Source organism: Phacochoerus africanus, chromosome 8, assembly GCF_016906955.1.
Source record: "Phacochoerus africanus isolate WHEZ1 chromosome 8, ROS_Pafr_v1, whole genome shotgun sequence".
NCBI classification, from domain to species: domain Eukaryota; kingdom Metazoa; phylum Chordata; class Mammalia; order Artiodactyla; family Suidae; genus Phacochoerus; species Phacochoerus africanus.
This window is the reverse complement of record NC_062551.1, coordinates 159,818,557-159,839,040: the sequence shown is the minus strand read 5'-3', so window position 1 is coordinate 159,839,040 and position 20,484 is coordinate 159,818,557. Positions and strand designations below refer to the sequence as shown.

General features: G+C 37.4%; 1 protein-coding gene across 3 annotated transcripts in view; it reads right to left on the bottom strand.

Moving 5' to 3' along the window:
• NRDC (nardilysin convertase) overlaps positions 1 to 20,484 on the bottom strand; it is an 89,254-nt gene that overhangs the window by 42,624 nt on the left and 26,146 nt on the right. For 2 of the 3 annotated variants that reach the window (XR_007136159.1, XM_047789125.1), the window contains exons 2-5: positions 13,528 to 13,864; positions 9,281 to 9,362; positions 7,772 to 7,925; positions 4,431 to 4,504 (exon numbers count right to left, since the gene is read on the bottom strand). Coding sequence is in view for 2 of the 3 variants with exons in the window: in XM_047789125.1 (XP_047645081.1) it covers positions 4,431 to 4,504; positions 7,772 to 7,925; positions 9,281 to 9,362; positions 13,528 to 13,864 (647 nt within the window). In the remaining variant the exon portion in view is untranslated. Of the gene's footprint in view, positions 1 to 4,430; positions 4,505 to 7,771; positions 7,926 to 9,280; positions 9,363 to 9,521; positions 9,592 to 10,605; positions 10,740 to 13,527; positions 13,865 to 20,484 lie in introns of all 3 variants that reach the window. The other variant, XM_047789126.1, reaches the window with a different exon arrangement.

Below are 20,484 nucleotides of genomic sequence, written 5' to 3'. Positions count from 1 at the left end.
GTTTAGTTTTCTGAGAAATCTCCATACTGCTTTCCACAGTGGTTGCACCAATTTACAATCCCACCAACAGTGTACTAGGGTTCCTTTTTCTCCACACCCTCTTCAGCACTTACTGTTTGTAGACTTTTTGATAATGGCCATTCTGGCTGGTGTAAGGTGGTACCTCAGAGTGGTTTTGATTTGCATTTCTCTAATAATGAGTGATGTTGAACATCTTTTCATGTGTTTTTTGGCCATCCATTTGTCTTCTTTGGAGAACTGCCTGTTTAGATCTTTTGCCCATTTTTTGATGGGGTTGTTCGTTTTTTTTTTTTTTTTTGGTATGGAGCTGCAGAAGTTGTTTATAAATTTTGTTGGAGATTAATCCCTTGTCAGTTGATTCACTTGCAAAGATTTTCTCCCATTCCATGCGTTGTCTTTTTGTGTTGTTTAGGGTTTCTTTTGCTGTGCAGAAACTTTTAAGTGTGATTAGGTCCCATTTGTTTATTTTTGTTTTTGTTGTCAATACTCTGAGAGGTGGATCTGAGAAGATGTTGCTGTCGTTTATGTCAGAGAGTGTTTGGCCTATGTTTTTCCTCTAAGAGTTTTATAGTGTCTGACCTTATGTCTAGGTCTTTAATCCATTTGGAGTTTTTTTGTTGTTGTTGTTGTTGTTTTTTTTTGTCTTTTTAGTTATTTCTTGGGCCGCTCCCGCGGCATATGGAGGTTCCCAGGCTAGGGGTCGAATCGGAGCTGTAGCCACCGGCCTACACCAGAGCCACAGCAACGCAGGATCCAAGCCGCGTCTGCGACCTACACCACAGCTCACGGCAATGCCAGATCGTTAACCCACTGAGCAAGGGCAGGGACCGAACCCGCAACCTCATGCTTCCTAGTCGGATTCGTTAACCACTGCGCCACGACGGGAACTCCTGGAGTTTATTTTTGAGTATGGTGTTAGGGAGTGTTCTAATTTCATTCTTTTCCATGTGGCTGTCCAGTTTTCCCAGCACCACTTATTGAACAAGATGTCTTGTCTCCACTGTATATTCTTGCATCCTCTGTCATAGATTAGGTGGCTATAGGTACGTGGGTTTAATTCTGGGCTTTCTATCCTGTTCCACTGATCTATATTTCTGTCTTTGTGCTAGTACCATACGGTTTTGATGATTGTTGCTTTGTAGTAGAGTCTGAAGTCCAGAAGCCTGATTCCTCCAGCTCCATTTTTCTTTTTCAGGATGTCTTTGGCTATTGTGGGTCTTTTGTGCTTCCAAACAAACTTTAAAATATTTTGTTTGAGTTCTGTGAAAAATGTCCTTGGTAATTTGATAGGGATTGCATTGAATCTGTAGACTGCCTTAGGTAGTATAGTCATTTTGATAATATTAACTCTTCCAGTCCAAGAACATGGTATGTCTTTCCATCTGTTTGTGTCATCTTTGATTTCTTTCATCAGTGGCTTATGAGTACAGGTCTTTTGACTCTTTAGGCAGGTTTACTTATAGGTATTTTATTCTTTTGGATGCGATGGTAAATGGGATTGCTTCCCTAATTTCTCTTTCTGATCTTTCATTGTTAGTGTATAGAAATGCCGTCAATTTCTGCATATTAATTTTGTATCCTGCGACTTTGCCAAATTCATGGATGAGCTCTAACAGTTTCCTGGTAGAGTCTTTAGGATTCTCTAGGTATAGAATCGTGTCATCTGCAAACAGGGATAGTTTTACTTCTTCCTTTCCAATTTGGATTCCTTTTATTTCTTTTACTTCTCTGATTGCTGTGGCTAGGACTTCCAAAACTATGTTGAAGAGTAGTGGTGAGAGCGGACATCCTTGTCTTGTTCCTGATCTCAGTGGGAATTCTTTCAGCTTTTCACCATTGAGAATGATGTTAGCTGTGGGTTTGTCATATATGGCCTTTATTATGTTGAGGTAGGTTCCCGTTATGCCCACTTTCTGAAGGGTTTTTATCAGAAATGAGTGTTGGATTTTGTCAAAGGCTTTTTCCGCATCTATTGAGAGGATGATATGGTTTTTATCCTTCAGTTTGTTAATTTTAAAACCTACCTGTGGAGATGTATGAGCTTGTTATTAAATATATTCAAGAAAACTATAATGAATGGACCTACCTGCACTGTGCAAATAAATGCTTATACATTTATGTGTATAACCATTCCATTGAAAGATTAGGGCACAAATAGATCATCAATGCAGGGCATGGTGATAAAGTAATGAAGGTAAAACAAGGTAATAAATAAAAACTCACAAAAGAATCTCTTCCATAAGCAGATGGAGAAAAATAGAGGAAAAGGAAAAAGATGAATCTACTAGGATAGAAGCTACTAGTTGAATTTCCTTTTAACTCCTCTTACACTGAATAGGCCATCCAAGGGTGCAGGCAACTAAAAATATGGGAATGAGATGAGAATGATAGAATAAAGACTATCACATCTGAATAAAAGAAAATAACATCTGATTATTGAGTTTTCAAAACTGGTTAATGGATCTCATTTATTATTTGCAGATACTAATTCTGGAAAAAGAAAAGCTAAGATGAGTTAATATAATACTAACTTGCACCTGGCCAAGAGCTATTACCTCTTGATGGTCTTCATATTATATGTGTTAACATATAAAACTATTAAATATTTTGTGGTCTTAGCCAAGATAAATTTATGCTGTGTTCACAATAAATACCTACATCTACCAATGTGTAAAAATATAAAGACCTCTTCCATATCCTTAGTCTTAAGTAAATCCTCCATATTTAGGTTAGGTAACTAATGATATATACCTAGCTATTTGTATCAGATCAAAAATTGCAATTTAGGTCTCCTATCATCAAAAACAAACAAAAAACAAACAGCTTTTAGCTTAAGTTCATTTGAAACCAAAAATACTTTACGTACGTGTGTACATGTCATATATCACATATATATGTGTGTATATATATTTCTTCATAATATTCCAACTATAACGAAATACATTCTGAATTAAACTTATAAAATAGTATTAGACTTGAAAGAATTAAAGACACTGAGTATACTTCCTAGGTCCCAAAAAGTAGGGAAGGTTTTAAGGCACTTAGTTTTCTTCAGTTTTGGCAGGGGTTGGGCGGGGTATTTGCTTGTTTTGTTTTTTGTCTTTTTAGGGCTGAATCCACAGCATAAGGAAGTTCCCAGGCTAGAGGTTGAATCAGAGCTGCAGCTGCTGTTGCACCTGCGACCTACACTACAGCTCACAGCAATGCCAGATTCTTAACCAACTGAGTGGGGCCAGGGATTGAACCCACATGGATACTAGTCAGGTTCGTTACCACTGAGCCACAATGGGAACTCCAAGTTTTCCTTAGTTATTTTGGTTTTTCAAGCACTCAACAAATAATTACTTAAGTCTATGAAAAAACAGACACTATGGGAGAGAAAGCAAGTAACAAAAATGAAGAAAATAAATTCTTGATTCTAAGTAGCTACTAGAGCTAGGAGGCTTCTAACTCCATCCCACCCTCTTTTACAAATAAATTGAGGGCCACAAGTTAGTGACATTTCTATAAGTGAAACACAATTTGCTGACTCAAGACATAGTTCTCTCCAGCCATCGGAAGTTTACTCAGTCTAGTGAGTGTAATAAATGATTACCAAAACTAGATACTCAATCAAACCACGGGGGGGAGGGGGGGTGGAATGTTACAAAAGGAGGAACTAGTACGCAGAGAGGCCTGGCCTCTTCAGTTGTTGCAAGCCAAACTCAATCTATATGAACTGGAAGTACCTCCCCCCCAAGTCTAGTATTACATGTTTCTAATGCTAAAATAAAGAACAGTGTTAATGTGCAGTGGTGCTATTTAGTGGTACTCTGTAATTACGGAATATTTATAGTACAGCTCTATAACGAATCCTCACCCTATGTGGACATATAGCTTTATGGTCTTCATTCTTTAAATCACAAAGAAAAACTATCAAAATGTAAAATTAAATGCATTTCCTGCTCAGTTTAGTTTCTTCATCCACATATACATCACAGTTGTTTTTGGAACTATAGAAATTCAAACCACAAAGCACTGACACACAAAGGTAACAAAGGATAAGCTATTTAAATACCAGGATAGTGCTTAAAATAGAACCTCACAGAAAATGTCTCTTCATGCAAAAAGAGTATGTGAATTTTTAGTTTTAACAGCCAGTATAAGCTTTAAGAATTAGGCTCTTATCCTGCAAAAGGTCAGTCACTGTGGTAAAACCATCAAAAAACAGAGGCTGAAAAATAAAAAAATCTACCATCCTTTGATTTATTTCAAATATATACTGAATTAGATATTTAATAGCTTCAGGAATAAACACGACATATCTATTTCAATTTAGACCTATATGATATAAAGAGTGATAAAGAATGATAAATGTGTTAAATAACTGGGTCAATGAAGGAAAAAGTAGTAAAACAGAAAGCACTTACCACTATCAACAGCCTCAACTTCTCTGTCAATTGCATCTCTGATCATTAGTGGATGGATGAAGAACTGGGCCCATCTGAAAAAAAAAAAAAAAAACCACAAAAACTATTCAGTAAAAGCTTTTCATCAGTCAACATCTATTTTTTTAATTAGTTTTACTTAGTTGAAGATTTAGTTCATAATCATGTGTATGTAAAACATAAAAATACACTGCATTTCCAGATTTTAAAGTCTATAAACTACCTTTTCTCTATTATAAAATATGACACCATACAGAAAAGTAAAGGGACAGACTATAAAGTAAACACCTAAATGGCCCGCACTCAGAGCAAGAAAAAGAAAGAAAGAAAGAAAAAGAAAAAAGGAGTTCTTGTTGTGGCTCATCAGTAAAGAACACAACTAGGATCCATGAGGATTCAGGTTCACTCCCTGGCCTCACTCAGTGAGTTAAAGATCTGATGTTGCTGTGAGTTGTGGTGTAGGTCACAGACTTGGTTCAGATCCCACATTGCTATGGCTGTGGCGTAGGTCGGCAGCTGTAGCCCTGATCTGACCCCTAGCCTGGGAACTTCCATATGCCACAGATGTGGACCTAAAAAGCAAAAAAGAAAGACCACTGTCAGCAAGGACCCAGCACCCACATTAACCTCAGAGTTAGTATCATGAATACTGTCGTAATTTCATGAGGTTGCGGGTTCAATCCCTGGCCTCACTCAGTGGGTTACGGATCCGGCATTGCCTTGAGCTGTGGTGTAGGTCGCAGACATAGCTCGGATCTGGCATGGCTGTGGCTGTGGCTGTGGCGTAGGCCATTGGCTACAGCTCCAATTTGACCCCTAGCCTGGGAACTTCCATATGCTATGGGTGTAGCTCTAAAAAATAAACAAGCAACCCCATCAAAGAATGGGCAGAAGATCTAAACAAGCAATTCTCCCAAGACAACATACACATGGCCAAAAGACACATGAAAAGATGTTCAACATCACTCATTATTAGAGAAATGCAAATCAAAACCACTCTGAGGTACCACCTTACACCAGCCAGAATGGCCATCATCAAAAAGTCTATAAACAATAAATGCTGGAGAGGGTGTGGGAAAAAAGGAACTCTCCTACACTGCTGGTGGGAATGTAAATTGGTACAACCACTATGGAAAACGGTATGGAGGTTTCTCAGAAAACTAAATGTAGAACTACTATTTGATCCAGCAAGTCCACTCCTGGGCATATATTCGGACAAAACTACAATTCAAAAAGATACATGCATCTCTATGTTCATAGCAGCATTATTCCTAAAAGTCATGGAAACAACCTAAATGTCCACGGACCGATGAATAGATTAAGAAGATGAGTGACGTACATAATGTAGCATTAGCCATAAAAAGGAACTAAATAATGGCATTTGCAGCAACATGGATGGATCTAGAAATTATCATGCTATATGAAGTTAGTCAGAAACAAGCATTATATGCTATCACTTACATGTCAAGTCTTAAAAAAGGATACAATGAACTTCTTTGCAAGAACAGAAAATGACTCAAAGACTTTGAAAAACTTATGATTACCGAAAGAGACAGGTTGGGGTAGTGAGGGATAGGCTGGAGGTTTGGGATGGAAATGTTGTAAAACTGGATTATGATGATGGTTGTACAACTACGAATATTATAAAATTCATTGAGTTTTCAAAAACAAACAAACAGGGAGTTCCTGTTGTGGCACAGTGGAGCCGAATCTGACTAGTATCTATGAGGATGAAGGTAAAAAAAAAAGGAAAAGAAACAAAAAACACATAAATATTTATTCTTGTAAATAACGGCATATGATTTCAACTTAAAGGAATTTACCTGAAAGATTTCTAAGGGTTAAATTACTCTCTTAAGGGATAAGATGATTTAAGAAAACTGGGCTTTTGTCATGTTTTGAGAATTTTTTTGCCACTGTGTTTTTACTTTATGGGGTGTTTTTCTATTAATTCATTCAAGAAATACCAAGTAGCTGCCAAATTTTTGATATGGGAGATATATCAATAAAAAAAATGGACCAAAACCTCTGCCCTCAGGACTTACATTATACTGGTCAAAGTTAGTATTTTTCTTTCCTTTTTTTTTGCCATGCCCACAGCATGTGGAAGTTCCAGCGCCAGGAATTAAATTCACACCACAGCAGCAATCCATGCTGTTGCAGTGACGATATCAGATCTGTAACCCACTGCACCACAAGAGAACTCCAAGATTTTCCTTTTTCATATTTCAATCTTACATTTATCTAGAATTTGGTATAAAGCGACTCTTTTTTTCTAGTATAGGCTTTGGTCTACAACCGTGTGATATCAAAGCTCTGTTAATGCACTGACATAAACTTTCTAGAAGACAATTTTGCAGTACCAAAAGCTTTAAAAAAAAAGGCTTTAAGACATTCATGCAAATATACCCAGCAATTTCATCCTTAGAACTTAACTAAAAGAAATAGTTAAGGACATACACAAAGATTAGTAGAGTTATCACATTACTAGAAAACTGGAAATAATTCAACGGTCCAGTAATATGTGACTGGCTGAACAGATTATGGTTACTTCTATATAATATGAATCATATATAATCAGTTAAGATCATATTTTATAGATTATATAAAATCATACATAAAAAATACATATCTTGTTAAAAATATGAAAGATACAAACAAGCTTATCCCATATATATTACAAATATAGATGGCTATATTCCAAAATATCAATCATGGTTAACCCTAGATTAGAAAATTGGGAGCAATCTTATCTCTTTTTTCTTCTCTGATTTTCCACATTTTCTACAAAATTATAAAAAAAAACAACTGCAATTATGAGTCACTAGAGACTACAATATTTATAATACTCAAAAGGTGTTTAAAAGGGCTTCAGGGGAGTTCCCGTCGTGGTGCAGTGGTTAACGAATCCGACTAGGAACCATGAGGTTGCGGGTTCGATCCCTGCCCTTGCTCAGTGGGTTAATGATCTGGTGTTGCTGTGAGCTGTGGTATAGGTTGCAGACGCAGCTTGGATCCAGCGTTGCTGTGGCCCTGGTGTATCAGCTCCGATTAGACCCCTAGCCTGGGAACTTCCATATGCCACGGGAGCGGCCCAAGAAATGGCAAAAAGACAAAAAAAAAAAAAAAGGGCTTCAGTTTAATTTTAATGCAGAAACTAAATATTATAGAACAAGTGCCAAGGTGTATTTATAGTTTGTTCTTGTCTCCAAATAAAGCATTGTGACAATTCTACAGAATCAGAGAACCGCTATAAAAAAAAAGCCTCTAATTATAAGGTAGCATTAGATAATCAAAATAAAATTACATTTTGAGTTAGTTACCTATCCAGGGCTTCTTTGAAGTACTTCCTCTGGACATCAAACTGAAAGACTGTACGTTCACAATCAGTAGAAGCATTATCACTACCTCCATGTTTCTTCAAGAAGGCATCAAACCCATTCTCATCCGGGTATTTCAAGCTACCCATGAACACCACTAAGTGGAAAGAACACAAAGTCATAGAACACAAAGATAGAGACAATGCTTTTATTTAAAAAGACGAAATTTCATCAAATGCAAAAAAAAAAAAAAATGGAAGAATATATGCCAACACATGAACAATGGTTACATCTGGATAATACTTACTTTCTCTCTAAGGCCACACCTGCAGCATATGGGGTTGAATAAGAGGTGCAGCTGCTAGCCTACGCCACAGCCACAGTAATGCCAGATCCAAGCTGCGTCTGTGACCTATGCCTCAGCTTGCAGCAATGCCAGATCCTTAACCCACTGAGCAAGGCCAAGGATCAAACCTGCATCTGCATGGATACTTGTCAGGTTCTTAACCTGCTGGGCCACAATGGGAATTCCCTGGTTTATACTTACTTGCTCCATTACACTTGTTTTTGTAATTTTCCATAAAATTATATTATATTACTTTTATACTCAAAAAATATTTTATTTTTAATGAAAGAAATACATAATTTATAAAAAAGGTTAAAATGTAAACAGATATATATATGATTTCTGCTATAAAAACTCATAAGGTTGAGAAGTTTATCCTCAAAGAGCTTAGAAAATCAGGATACCAAAAAAGGAATAATTCAAGATTTAAGGAATTCTAACTGTGCATCCATATAGGTTTTACTTAGGAACACTCATAATTAAACTGAAGATTTTGCTTTGTTTTGATATTAATCATGCCTTTTTATTTTCTGTATTTCTGATGCTTTGACATCTTGAGGCTTTGCCAACCCTGGAAAAGACTGCCCCCCCTTCCCAAGGCTACAGCCTAAACCTAGAGATTAGCAATTTTCCCCTGATTTGTTGGCTTTAACATACGTGAATAATAAAACCTACATTTTAGAATAGTTTTCTAAGTGGTTTCACTCCAATCCTTAGACAAGTACACTCAAGGAGATTAAATTAAGTCCTCCCCTATGACTATTCATAAAGATTTTTTTCTAAGCTTTGCTCTTTTTTTCCCCTTTTGTCTTTTTAGGGCCACATCCGTGCATATGGAGGTTCCCAGGCTAGGGGTCAAATCAGAGCTGTAGCTGCTGGCCTACATCACAGCGACAACAACGCCAGATCCGAGCCATGTCTGTGACCTACACCACAGCTCACGGCAACACTGGATCCTTAACCCACCAAGCAAGGCCAGGGATCAAACCCACAACCTCATGGTTCCTAGTCGGATTCGTTTCCGATGTGCCACAACGGGAACTCCCCAGCTTTTCTCAGATAAAACACATCATAATTCTACCAAACCAGTTACTTATCTTTGAAATAATCCATAGAAATTTAGAGGAAAAAACACACCCAGGAATGATATTTTACAAAGATCTTACTGTGCTCCAAAAAGTGTGCCAGCCCTGGCAGGTCATCCGGATCAGCAAAACTCCCAACTCCAACACAAAGAGCCGCTGCAGACTGGAGTGAGTAGAACACATACAAATAGTGAGTCAATCCTAAAGGAATAATATTGTCATCACAGTTTAAGGATTCACTTGGAGGTGGTGGATGTTTTCCAATAGAAGGTAACAAAATTCTTTCCCTGAGAATCAGGAGGAGCAGCAAAGTGAAACTCACCAGAACTGTGTCAGTTTCACCCTGCTGCTCCTCCTCTTGCCATCCTGCCAAATGCTGAACAGGTACAGACCTAAGGGAAAAAGCAGAAACAGACAGAAAAGCAAAGGGGGACTGACCGGCCCACGCAAGTATCATTCCATGTCAGCATTTCAGAGTTCTGAACCAAGTCTGTTTCCTGATTTATCAGATTTTGGAAATCTGCAGAAGTAATATATCTGAGTAGATGCTCTCTAAAGATCCCTAAGCAACGAAAGGCTCTGTGTTCAGAATTCAGTTACTAGACGGGAAAATTCTCAACAAGTAACTCAGGAAATCTTGTTTTTATTAAAACAGCATAAAACAACAAGTTAGGAAAACATCTAACACAGATGATAAATGATTAAAAAAGAAAAAATTTTAACTATTTAAAAAACTAAACTTTAAAGAGGCTTTTTAGTTCTTCACTTCTTATTGAAAATAAATGGGATATATTACTTATTTGTTGATAGTCTCCCAATACCTTGGGAAAGTCAGCTTCCAACAAAATAGATGGTTAGGAGGTACACCAAATTCTGCATTTAAAATGATCAGGGCATACTATTATTATCATTGTAAGTTAAAGGACACAAAAAAGGAGACAAAAATAGTCAATCTGAATCCTTTGAGGATAGAAAGTTGATGAACTTTCCCAAATTTTACAAATGTTAATTTTAAAAGGCTAACACATTTGATGACACAGACTTTCAGTTTGTTTGGCCAAGTTCACAGCATATGGAAGTTCCCAGGCTAGGGATGAAACCTGTGCCACAGCAGCAACCCAAGCCACTACAGTGACAACACCAGATCCTTAACTACAAGGGAACTCTGACATAGTTTTTGATAAATGGTTATGCTGTCACAGGGCTTTTAAATAACAGTGTGCACCTGATTTAAAGTCTAACCATGTCCCAGGGGGAAAAAAAGAGTATGTTTTTGGAAGAACCAAACAGCCTCGCTTATCCCATTTTGAAGACTCAGGCACATAAACTCAGTTAAAACATGAGGGAATAGCCACTTCTTCAAACCACAGTCTAACCTGTTCTGTGATGTTTAATAGATGCCTAACCTGCTTTCAGCTCCAACTACCCCATAAAGATTTCTTGTCTCGACCAGCAGGGTTGAAGACATTTTTGTATAAGTTGACTTAAACCACAGTCTATCAGTCAGCTTTGACCACAGCAAAAACAGGCTCTGCAATTGCTAGAAAAGAAATTTATACTTGAGAATTATCTACCCAAGAAATTCATACTTGAGATATTCATACTTGAGAAATGATTTAAGAAAGCCCTGAATGAATCATAATTCAACATATATCATACTTAAAATTTAATCTTGTTAATTTATCAAAACTTTCAGATCAAGAACAACTTTATTTTAGAAGGAAGAAAATGGAGGGAGATAAAAATGATGACTTAAAAGAGTACTTAACTTAATTACATAAATACTCTCCAAAAACCTCAAAAATTTTTCTTCCCACTTCTCTTATAAATTCTTGTATTTATCTTAAACACAGTTCACAATTTCCAAATAAAAAAAATCATAAAACCACTCAAAATCCTACAGTTTAAGCCACCTCTTTATCTAAACTATCTACTTTATTTCCCTTTTGCAAATATTTATTCATTCAGTGAATATAATCGTTTCCGTCATTATGACCATGGGGTCTTTGCTTTCACTAGTGTACACACTGCACCTGAAACAAAACAACTCGATCTCCTCTTCAAACTACATTAGGTTCTTCCATTCCTTTCTAATATCCAGAAAATTAGCTATCAATATCATATGAGGAAATATACTGAGTTCTCAGAAAAGAAAGGCTGCATCTAAGCCAGTTTTTAAATGATCACTAGAATCTGAGTTTGCTGCTCCTAGAAAAGGTAAACATTTAGAGTTTGATGTACTTAAGCAAAATAAAAAGGGGTACCCCAAATAATAGATTCACAACTTCATTTGTCAAAGGAGCTCACAATCGCTCTATAAATCTAAGATATTATATATTGACAATAAAATTGGCTGGCAAAACAACTTTTAATTTAATCCTAGAGTTTTGCTTATCAGTTGAGAGAAGATATAAACAAGTCCAAAGCACAGGAAAAGCTACTAACAGACAGACAACCCACAGACAGAGAATATTCAGTTATAAAGTTATAACACAGTTTTAAGTCTTGGAGCTAAAATGGACTTCGAAATGTGTGTAATCTAATTCCCTTGTTTTAGAAATGAGGAAAAAAACAAGAAAATGAAAAGGCCAAGATCATTCAGAAAGATAGGGACAGAGTCAGAATCAGAATTCAGGTTTCCAGACTGTCAATGTTCTTTCCACTCTGACTTTTATCATTTCTTCCCTTCTAGTACCACTCTATTTGGAATTATGAGATCTATTTTAAATTAAAACTGGATTTACTAATTCTTGATTTATTTATGAAGACTTTAGTATAGACTATCAAGCAGCACATATATACATTTTTTCCCAAAGTTTGTAGGGATGTTTTGTTTTGTTTTGTTTTTGGCTGCACCTACAACATGTATAAGTTCCTGGACCAGGAAGCGAACACAAGCTGCAGTTGTAGCCTGTGCCACAGCCAAGGCAATGCCCAATCTCAGCCAGGGTGCCACAAGGGAACTTCTGCAAATAGCATCTTTATTTATTTATTATTATTATTATTTTGCTTTTTTTAGGACCGCACCTATGGCATATGGAGGTTCCCAGGCTAGGGGTTGAACTGGAGCTACAGCTACTGGCCTACGCCACAGACACAGAAATGCCAGATCCCAGCCACGTCTGTGACCTACACCACAGCTCATGGCAACGCCAGAATCTTAACCCACTGAGCAAGGCCAGGGATCAAACCCACAACCTCAGTGTATATATTCATTCTTTTTCTCACATAATCCTCCATCATGTTCCATCACAAGTGATTATAGTTCCCTGTGCTATACAGCAGGATCTCATTGCTTATGCAAATCGCTTCTTTAAAACATGACTCAATCCCCCCAACAATTCAGCGAAAGAACTGGGACAACTTTCTTCAAAAAAATAATTTTTTCCAGGAAGAGTACCTAACAAAGGATTTATCTGAGATTTATCTACTACTTATATCTCACATCTTCACACTTTGAGAGCTGACTTTATGGCATTATACATTTGCCATTTAGATTTTAGTGGTAGTAATCTGGACTTAAATTCATTTTTTTAAGGACTGTACCATGTTGAATATATTATCAATATTCAAGGTCCTAACATTAACAAACATTTACTGATCAATTCCACTATAATGGCTCCAGAATAGCATCCACCAATGTTGGTACTTCCTTATGCAAAATGGCATTTTTTCAAAAAATATCCAGAGAAGAAAATACTTCTTTCAAGCCTATTTATCTATTTATAAACTGTTATTATATACTTCACCAAGCTCAACTCTCCATTTTAATTTCAATTCTTCCAATTTACTTATTATTTATTCAGACCTTGGTGCTTTCCCATAAAAAAGAGATAAATCACATTCAATTATCTAGATAGAAATTACCCATATAAAAGGACTCTTAGACCCAAAGGCCTAGATGAGGATTCTACACTAGCCTTGTTCTTTCTTTTTCGCTTTTTCCAGCATCTTAATACACCCTCTCATTCCTCTATCCTAGGCTAAGGATTATGCGGATCCTTTCCTCCAGGCATTTGTTTATGAAACATATGATGTATACAAATAAACATAAATTCAAACACTACAAGCGATTATCTCTGAGAGTTAGGGTTATGGGCAATTTTTACATCTCTATTTTTTATTAGTTTCTATAATAAGCATTTAATCACTTTTATAATTAGAGAAAAAAATGTTTTTTAAAATGTAATCTTTATAAAGAATACCTTTAATGAAGACCAAAAGATAGATATATACTTCCTTTTTGCCATTAAGAGTTAAAATATAAGCTTACAACTTATCCCAAGGATTCCTAGATTAGAAAAAGATATAGCAGACATGATTCACACCTGTTTTTCGGTGGTTTTCTTTCTAGCTTCTGCCCGCTCTTCTAATTCTTCCAATTCATTATCCTCAGTATCCAGATCATCATCATCATCATGTTCATCATCATCATCATCATCATCATCATCAAACTCATCTTCGTCATCAAAACCCTCTTCATCATCATCTTCTATTTCTGCTCCAGAATCTTCATCATCATCATCATCGTCGTCGTCGTCATTGTCATCTTCTTCTTCCTCCTCTTCTTCCTCTTCATCATCTGTTGCATCACCCACTTTACCTTCCATATTACTTAGGTCTGAAATCAAAAGTGCCTGCAAACCATTTCGTAATTTGATGTATCTAAAACAAAACAAAACACATGTTGTTGTAGTTTGTCAACTGTTCATTATACTACACCAACACAAGTGATCAGCATAGCAGAATTTAAAAAAAAAAATCCTGACTTATTGTACAGCAGAAATCAGCACAACCTTGTAAATCAACTACCATACAACTTTTTAAAAAATCCAAATATACACACATACACAACCAACACTATTTTTAAACTAATAAAAACTGGCTGACCCTAGGGAAGAGAACTTCAAAAGCTTGTCAGTTTCAATATCTACAGAGAAAGATGAGAGAGACACTTTCCTGTTTGTATCTTCTACACACAGGGAATATACTCTGTATTTTTAATTCTAAACTATGAAAATATATTTACCTATGCAAAAACTGTATTTTAGAAGTTAAACATAAACAACAAACCTACCACTCAGCCTCCATTACTTTTTATTTGTAAGCACTTAATAAACATTCTACCATACCAGAAGACTTAACCTAAAAGAAGCATATTGTTCAATACATAGAGCAGTCATATCAGCTTAAATATTAGAACAAAATCTCATTATATTTAAACTCTGTCAACAACAACAAAGACAAAAAAATAAAAAAAATAAACTCTGTCAATCTTATTTTTATAATGATTTTTGTCAGTCTCTTCTAGTACAATGTATTTGACATTTTATACCAGTCTCCAAAGCTGCTTTTATTTATTTATTTATTTATTTATTGGCTGCAATGTGCAGTGGCTCAATGCAGATCTCAGTTCACAGACCAATGATTGAACTGTAGCCACAGTGATGAAACTGCCAACTCCTAACCACTAGAGGACTGGGGAACTCCCCAAAACTGCTTTTACAGACTAAGAAAATGACTACATCTCTAAGAAAGCATATCCCACAGACTGGTAGCCCTGCAGGAAGATGACTATCCTAATTAGTAAAACCGTTCTGGCAGTATGATGGCTGGGTACCTACTACAAACTTCTTGTATTTATACTCATTCTTTGATGTGTTAGTCAATAAGCATTTACTTAGCAGCCTTTAGTGTATCAAAGGTAAAAAGGATAAAACCACATTCCTCATCCTCAGGCACTCAATACCAGAAAGCCAGTATAACACAGAGCAGAAGACATAAACACAGAAAGTCAGAAAGAAGGAAGCTGTCAGGGAAGGCCTCTCAGAGATAGGGTGCAATTAACTTGCACACTGAAGATGAAAAAATAACATGCAAACAAAGGAAACAGAAGGAGCTATGGATCAAGATGGAAGACTAAACTCATGGATTTATCTCATTTCCATATCAAAAATCACATTTAAAAATCACATTCATAGTGATTTTTTGTTTTGGTTTTTTTGAGAATAAAATCACAACAGACTTAGAAAATGTTAGAACAGGAAACCACAAACACCGCAAAAAGACAACCTGTGGACTGGGAGAAAATATTTGCAATTAATGCAACCGACAAGGGGTTAAATTTCAAATGTACAAACAGCTCATACAAGTCAGTATCAAAACAACAACAACAACAAAAAACAAACAAACAGGGAGTTCCTGCTGTGGCTCAGCGAGTTATGAACCCAACCAGTATCCATGAGGATGCTGGTTTGATTCCTGGCCCCACTCAGTGGGTTGAGGATCCAGCGTTGCCATGAGCTGCATTGTAGGTTGCAGACACCGCTCAGAGCTGGCATTGATGTGGCTGTGGTGTAAGCCGGCAGCTGCAGCTCTGATTTGACCTCTAGCCCTGGGAATTTGTGGACCTAAAAAGAAAACAAACAACAACCCAATAGAAAAATAGGCAGAAGAGTTAAATAGATGTTTCTCCAAAGAAGACATACAGATGGCCACCAGGCACATGAAAAGATGTTCAACAAAAAACGTCACTAATTATTAAAGAAACGTAAATCAAAACTACAATAAAGTGTCACCTTACACCAGTTAGAATGGCTATCATCAAAAAGTCTACAAATAATAAATGCTGGAAAGGGTGTGAAGAAAGGGGAACCCTCCTAAACTGTTGGTGGGAATGTAAATTGGTGTAGCCACTACGGAAAACAGTATGGATGTGCCTCAGAAAACTAAAAGTAGAACTACCATATGATCCAGCAACCCCACTCTTGGGCATATACCCAGAAAAGATGAAAATTCTAATTTGAAAGGATACATGCACTACAATGCTCACAGCAGCACTATTTACAATAGCCAAGACATGGAATAACCTAAGTGTCCATCACAGATAAATGGATAAAGAAGATGTTACACACACAGACACACAGTGGAATATTACTCAGCCATAAAAAGAATGAAATATTGGGAGCTCCCATGGTGGCGCAGCAGGTAATGAATTCGACTGGGAACCATGAGGTTGCAGGTTTGATTCCTGGCCTTGCTCAGTGGGTTAAGGATCTAGCATTGCTGTGAGCTGTGGTGTAGGTTGCAGACATGGCTCGGATCTCGAGTTGCTGTGGCTCTAGTGTAGGCCAGTGGCTATAGCTCCGATTAGACCCCTAGCCTGGGAACCTCCATATGCCTCCAGAGCGGCCCTAGAAAAGACAAAAAAAAAAAAAAGAAAAAGAATGAAATGTTGCCATTTGCAGCAACATGGATAGACAGAGATTATCATACTGAGTGAAGTAAGTCAGACAGAGAGAGATAAATATTAAAAATAATACAAATAGGAGTTCTCACTGTGACATGGGGGGTTAAAAATCCAACTGCAGTAGCTCAGGTCACTGCAGGGGTGTGGGTTTGATCCCAGCCTAGCACAGCGGGATAAAGAATACAGCACTGCTAAAGCTGCAGCGTGGCTCACAGCTGTGACTCAGATTCGATCACCAGCCTGGGAACTTCCACATGCCATGGACATGGCCATTAATTTTTTTTTAATTAATTTATTTATTGGAGTTGCCACTGTGGCTCAGCAGGTTAAGAACCCAACATAGTGTCCATGAAGATTCCGGTTCAATGCCTGGCCTCAACCAGTGGGTTAAGGATCCATCGTTGCCACAAGCTGCGGAGTAGGTCACAGACGCAGCTCGGATGCAGCATTGCTGTGGCTGTAGCATAGACAGCAACTGCAGCTCCAATTCTACCCCTAGCCCAGGAACTTCCATATGCCACAGGTACCACCATAAAAAGAAAAAGGAAAAAATATATTAATTTATTTACAAAAAAGAAACAGACATAAAAAAAAACAAACACGGTTACCAAAGAGGGAAAGGGGGGGGAATTAGGAGTATGGGATTAACAGATATATGCTACTATATATAAAACAAACAACAAGGATATATGCATAGCACAGGTAACTATATTCAAAACCTTGTAATAACCTCTAATGAAAAGAATCTCTACATATAAAAGCTAAATCACTTTGTTGTACACTTGAATCTAACATAGTATCCACAATATCGTAAATCAACTATACTTCAATAAAAGAAAAAAGAAAAGGATGCTGTTAGTAGTTCAGAATTTTTTAGAAATAATTAGAAAACAACATGAAAATATCAATCAAATAATGGAGAAAATAGAAAAGAGAACCACAGGCCTAAATACACATAAGGTATTAGTTCTTTCCCAGAAAGTCTGAAAAAAGCCTACGCTCCAGGTCAATAAATGAAAAAAGTAGGGAGAGTGTTAAGACAAGAAGCTCAATTATGAACTCAACAGGAAACAACCCAAATGTTACTGACAGCAGCATGGAAAAACTATGGAATGTTCACACAATGAAATTTATTTTCACATAATAGAATATAATAAAACAAATACATATTTCAACAAGCTACAACCATAGTAAATCTTAATGTAATAGTGAATGAAAAAAGCAAATCACAAAACTATACACCATATGAATACCATTAATATAAAGTCAAAAAACAAGCAAAAATAAACAGTATATTGTTTATATATATACTATGTGATAAAACTTTTTTATTTTTTCCATTTTTCCTCTCCGGCCACACGCATGGCATACAGGAAGTTCCTAGGCCAGCGATCAAATCTGAACCACAGCTGTGACCTACACAACAGCTGCAGCAACACTGAATCCTTAACCTTCAATGCACCACAGTGGGAACTTCAACAGATAAAGCAAAAGAATGATAAATACAAAATTCACAATAATTGTTGTGGGGGGGAAACATGGGAGAAAACAGAGGAAGAACATGGGGGAGAACACTGAAATAGATCCTACTTTTTTTTTTTTTTTTTTGATATTCACATGGTGTATTGGTCTTTTAGGGCTGCACCCACAGCATATGGTAGCTTCCAGGCTAGCAGTCGAATCTGAGCTGCCAGCCTATGCCACAGCACCAGATCCAAGCCTCTTTTAAGACCTACACCACAGCTCATGGCAACACCAGATCCTCAACACACTGAGCAAGACAAAAGATCAAACCCACACCCTCATGGGTACTAGTCAGATTCATTACCACTGAGCCAAATGGGAACTCCCAGATCCTAGCTTTTAAGGTGAGTGACAAGTTATTTGTTTTGGGGTGTACTATCTTCCACTTCTATAGAAGGCTGTATGTTTTCTTTTGCATATAGCAAAAATTACAGTCTTATAAATTTCTTAAATGATAAAGAACTTCAGTAATAACTTAGCCAGTCAGGCCATGCTCCTCTGTGCCAAATAAACAAATAACAATAGGACATGTTAAAGCTGAAGAGCTGTTTTCTAAGAATGTGAACAATCTGTCCAGAAGTGAATTCCAGGATAAATCTTAGAGACACAGAATCTTAGAAAAGTAAACATCGAGGCCTGTTTTAGGACAGGTGGGCAAGAGGGAAGGACACTTTGCTCAGATTTGGTAAAGTGCTTTTATTTTATTTTATTTTATTTGCTTTTTAGGGCCACACCTGCAGCATACAGAGGTTCCCAGACTAGGGGTTGAATCAGAGCTGCAGCTGCCAACCTACACCACAGCCACAGCAACACAGGATCTGAGACCCATCTGCAATCTGCACCGCACCTCTCGACAATACCAGATCCTTAACCCACTGAGCAGGGCCAAGGATGGAACCAGCATCCTCATGGATACTAGTCAGGTTCATTACCACTGAGATACGATGGGTTTATTTATTTATTTAATTTTCTGTCTTTTTAGGGCTGGCAGGTGCGGCATATGGAAGGTCCCTAGCCAGGGGCTGAATGAGAGCTGTAACTGGCAGCCTATGCCAGAGCCATAGCAATGCCAGATCTGAACCACATCTGCAACCTACACCATAGCTCACAGCAATGCCAGATCCTTAACCCACTGGGCAAGGCTAAGGATAGAACCTGCATCCTCAAGAATACTAGTCAGGTTTGTTACCACTGAGCCACAACAGGAACTCCACTTTTATTTCTGACTAGCTTAAAATTTTCAAAAATAGAAAGAAAAAAAAATAGGAAGAGAACACAAGAAGGGGGGATATAAAAACCTAAGGGTACTCAACTCTCAAAATCACAAATCTGTAACTTCTTATCAATACCACAGCTAGGGAGTTCCCACTGTGGCTCAGGGGGTTAGGAATCCCCTGGCCTTCCTCAGTAGGTTAAGGATCCAGCATTGCTGCAAGCTGTAGAGTACTTCGCAAATGCAGCTCAGATCTGGTGCTGCCGTGGCTGTGGCCCAGGCCAGCAGCTGCAGTTCTGATTCAACTTCTGGGCTGGATCTTCCACATGCTGCAGGTGTGGCCTTAAAAAAACAAAAACAAAAACAAAAAAACCCCACAGCTACTTGCTTAGTCTATGCTTTCACTATCTCCAGTATCCTAACTGGTCTCCTGTCCATTCTAACCTTAATACCTCAGCTTACTCCCCACTCCTACTCCACACACATACCTCAAGTCTATCCTTAGCAGCCTAAAGAAAGCCGATCATGAAATTGGCACAACACTCTAAATCAACTATACTTTAATATAAATAAATTAAAAAAAAAAAGATGCCAGCAAAACTACCCTAAATAAACAAACAAAAACTTAGGAAAGCAGATCATGTGTATTACAGGCTGTGTTCCTCCAAAAGTCATAAAGTCTTAACCTCAGTATGTGACTGATTGTATTTAAAAATAAGGATTTAGGAGTTCCCATCGTGGCTCAGGGGTAACGAATCCAACTGGTATCCATGAGGATACGGGTTCAATCCCTGGCCTTGCTCAGTGGGTTAAGGATCCAGCATTGCTGTGAGCTATGGTATAGGTCACAGACACGGCATGGATCCCACATTGTTGTGGCTATGGCGTAGGCCAGCAACTGCAGCTCCAATCAGACTCCTAGCCCAGGAACTTCCAAATGCCACAGGTGTGGGCCTAAAAAGGAAAAAAAAAAAAAAAAAAAAAAAAAGGAAAGGAAATTAGGGCTTAAAAAAAAAAGACAACCTACAGAATGGGAGGAAATAGTTGCAAACAATGCAACCAACAAGGGCTTAATCTCCAAAATAAACAACTCATCCAACTCAATAGCAAAAAAAATACCAAACAACCCAGCTGAAAATGGGCAGAAGACCTAAATAGACATTTCTCCAAAGAAGATAGAGGAATGACCAACAGGCACATGAAAAAATGCTCAACATCACTAATTATTAAAGAAATGTAAATCAAAACTATGATGAGGTACCACTTCACACTGGTCAGGATGGCTATCATTAATAAGTC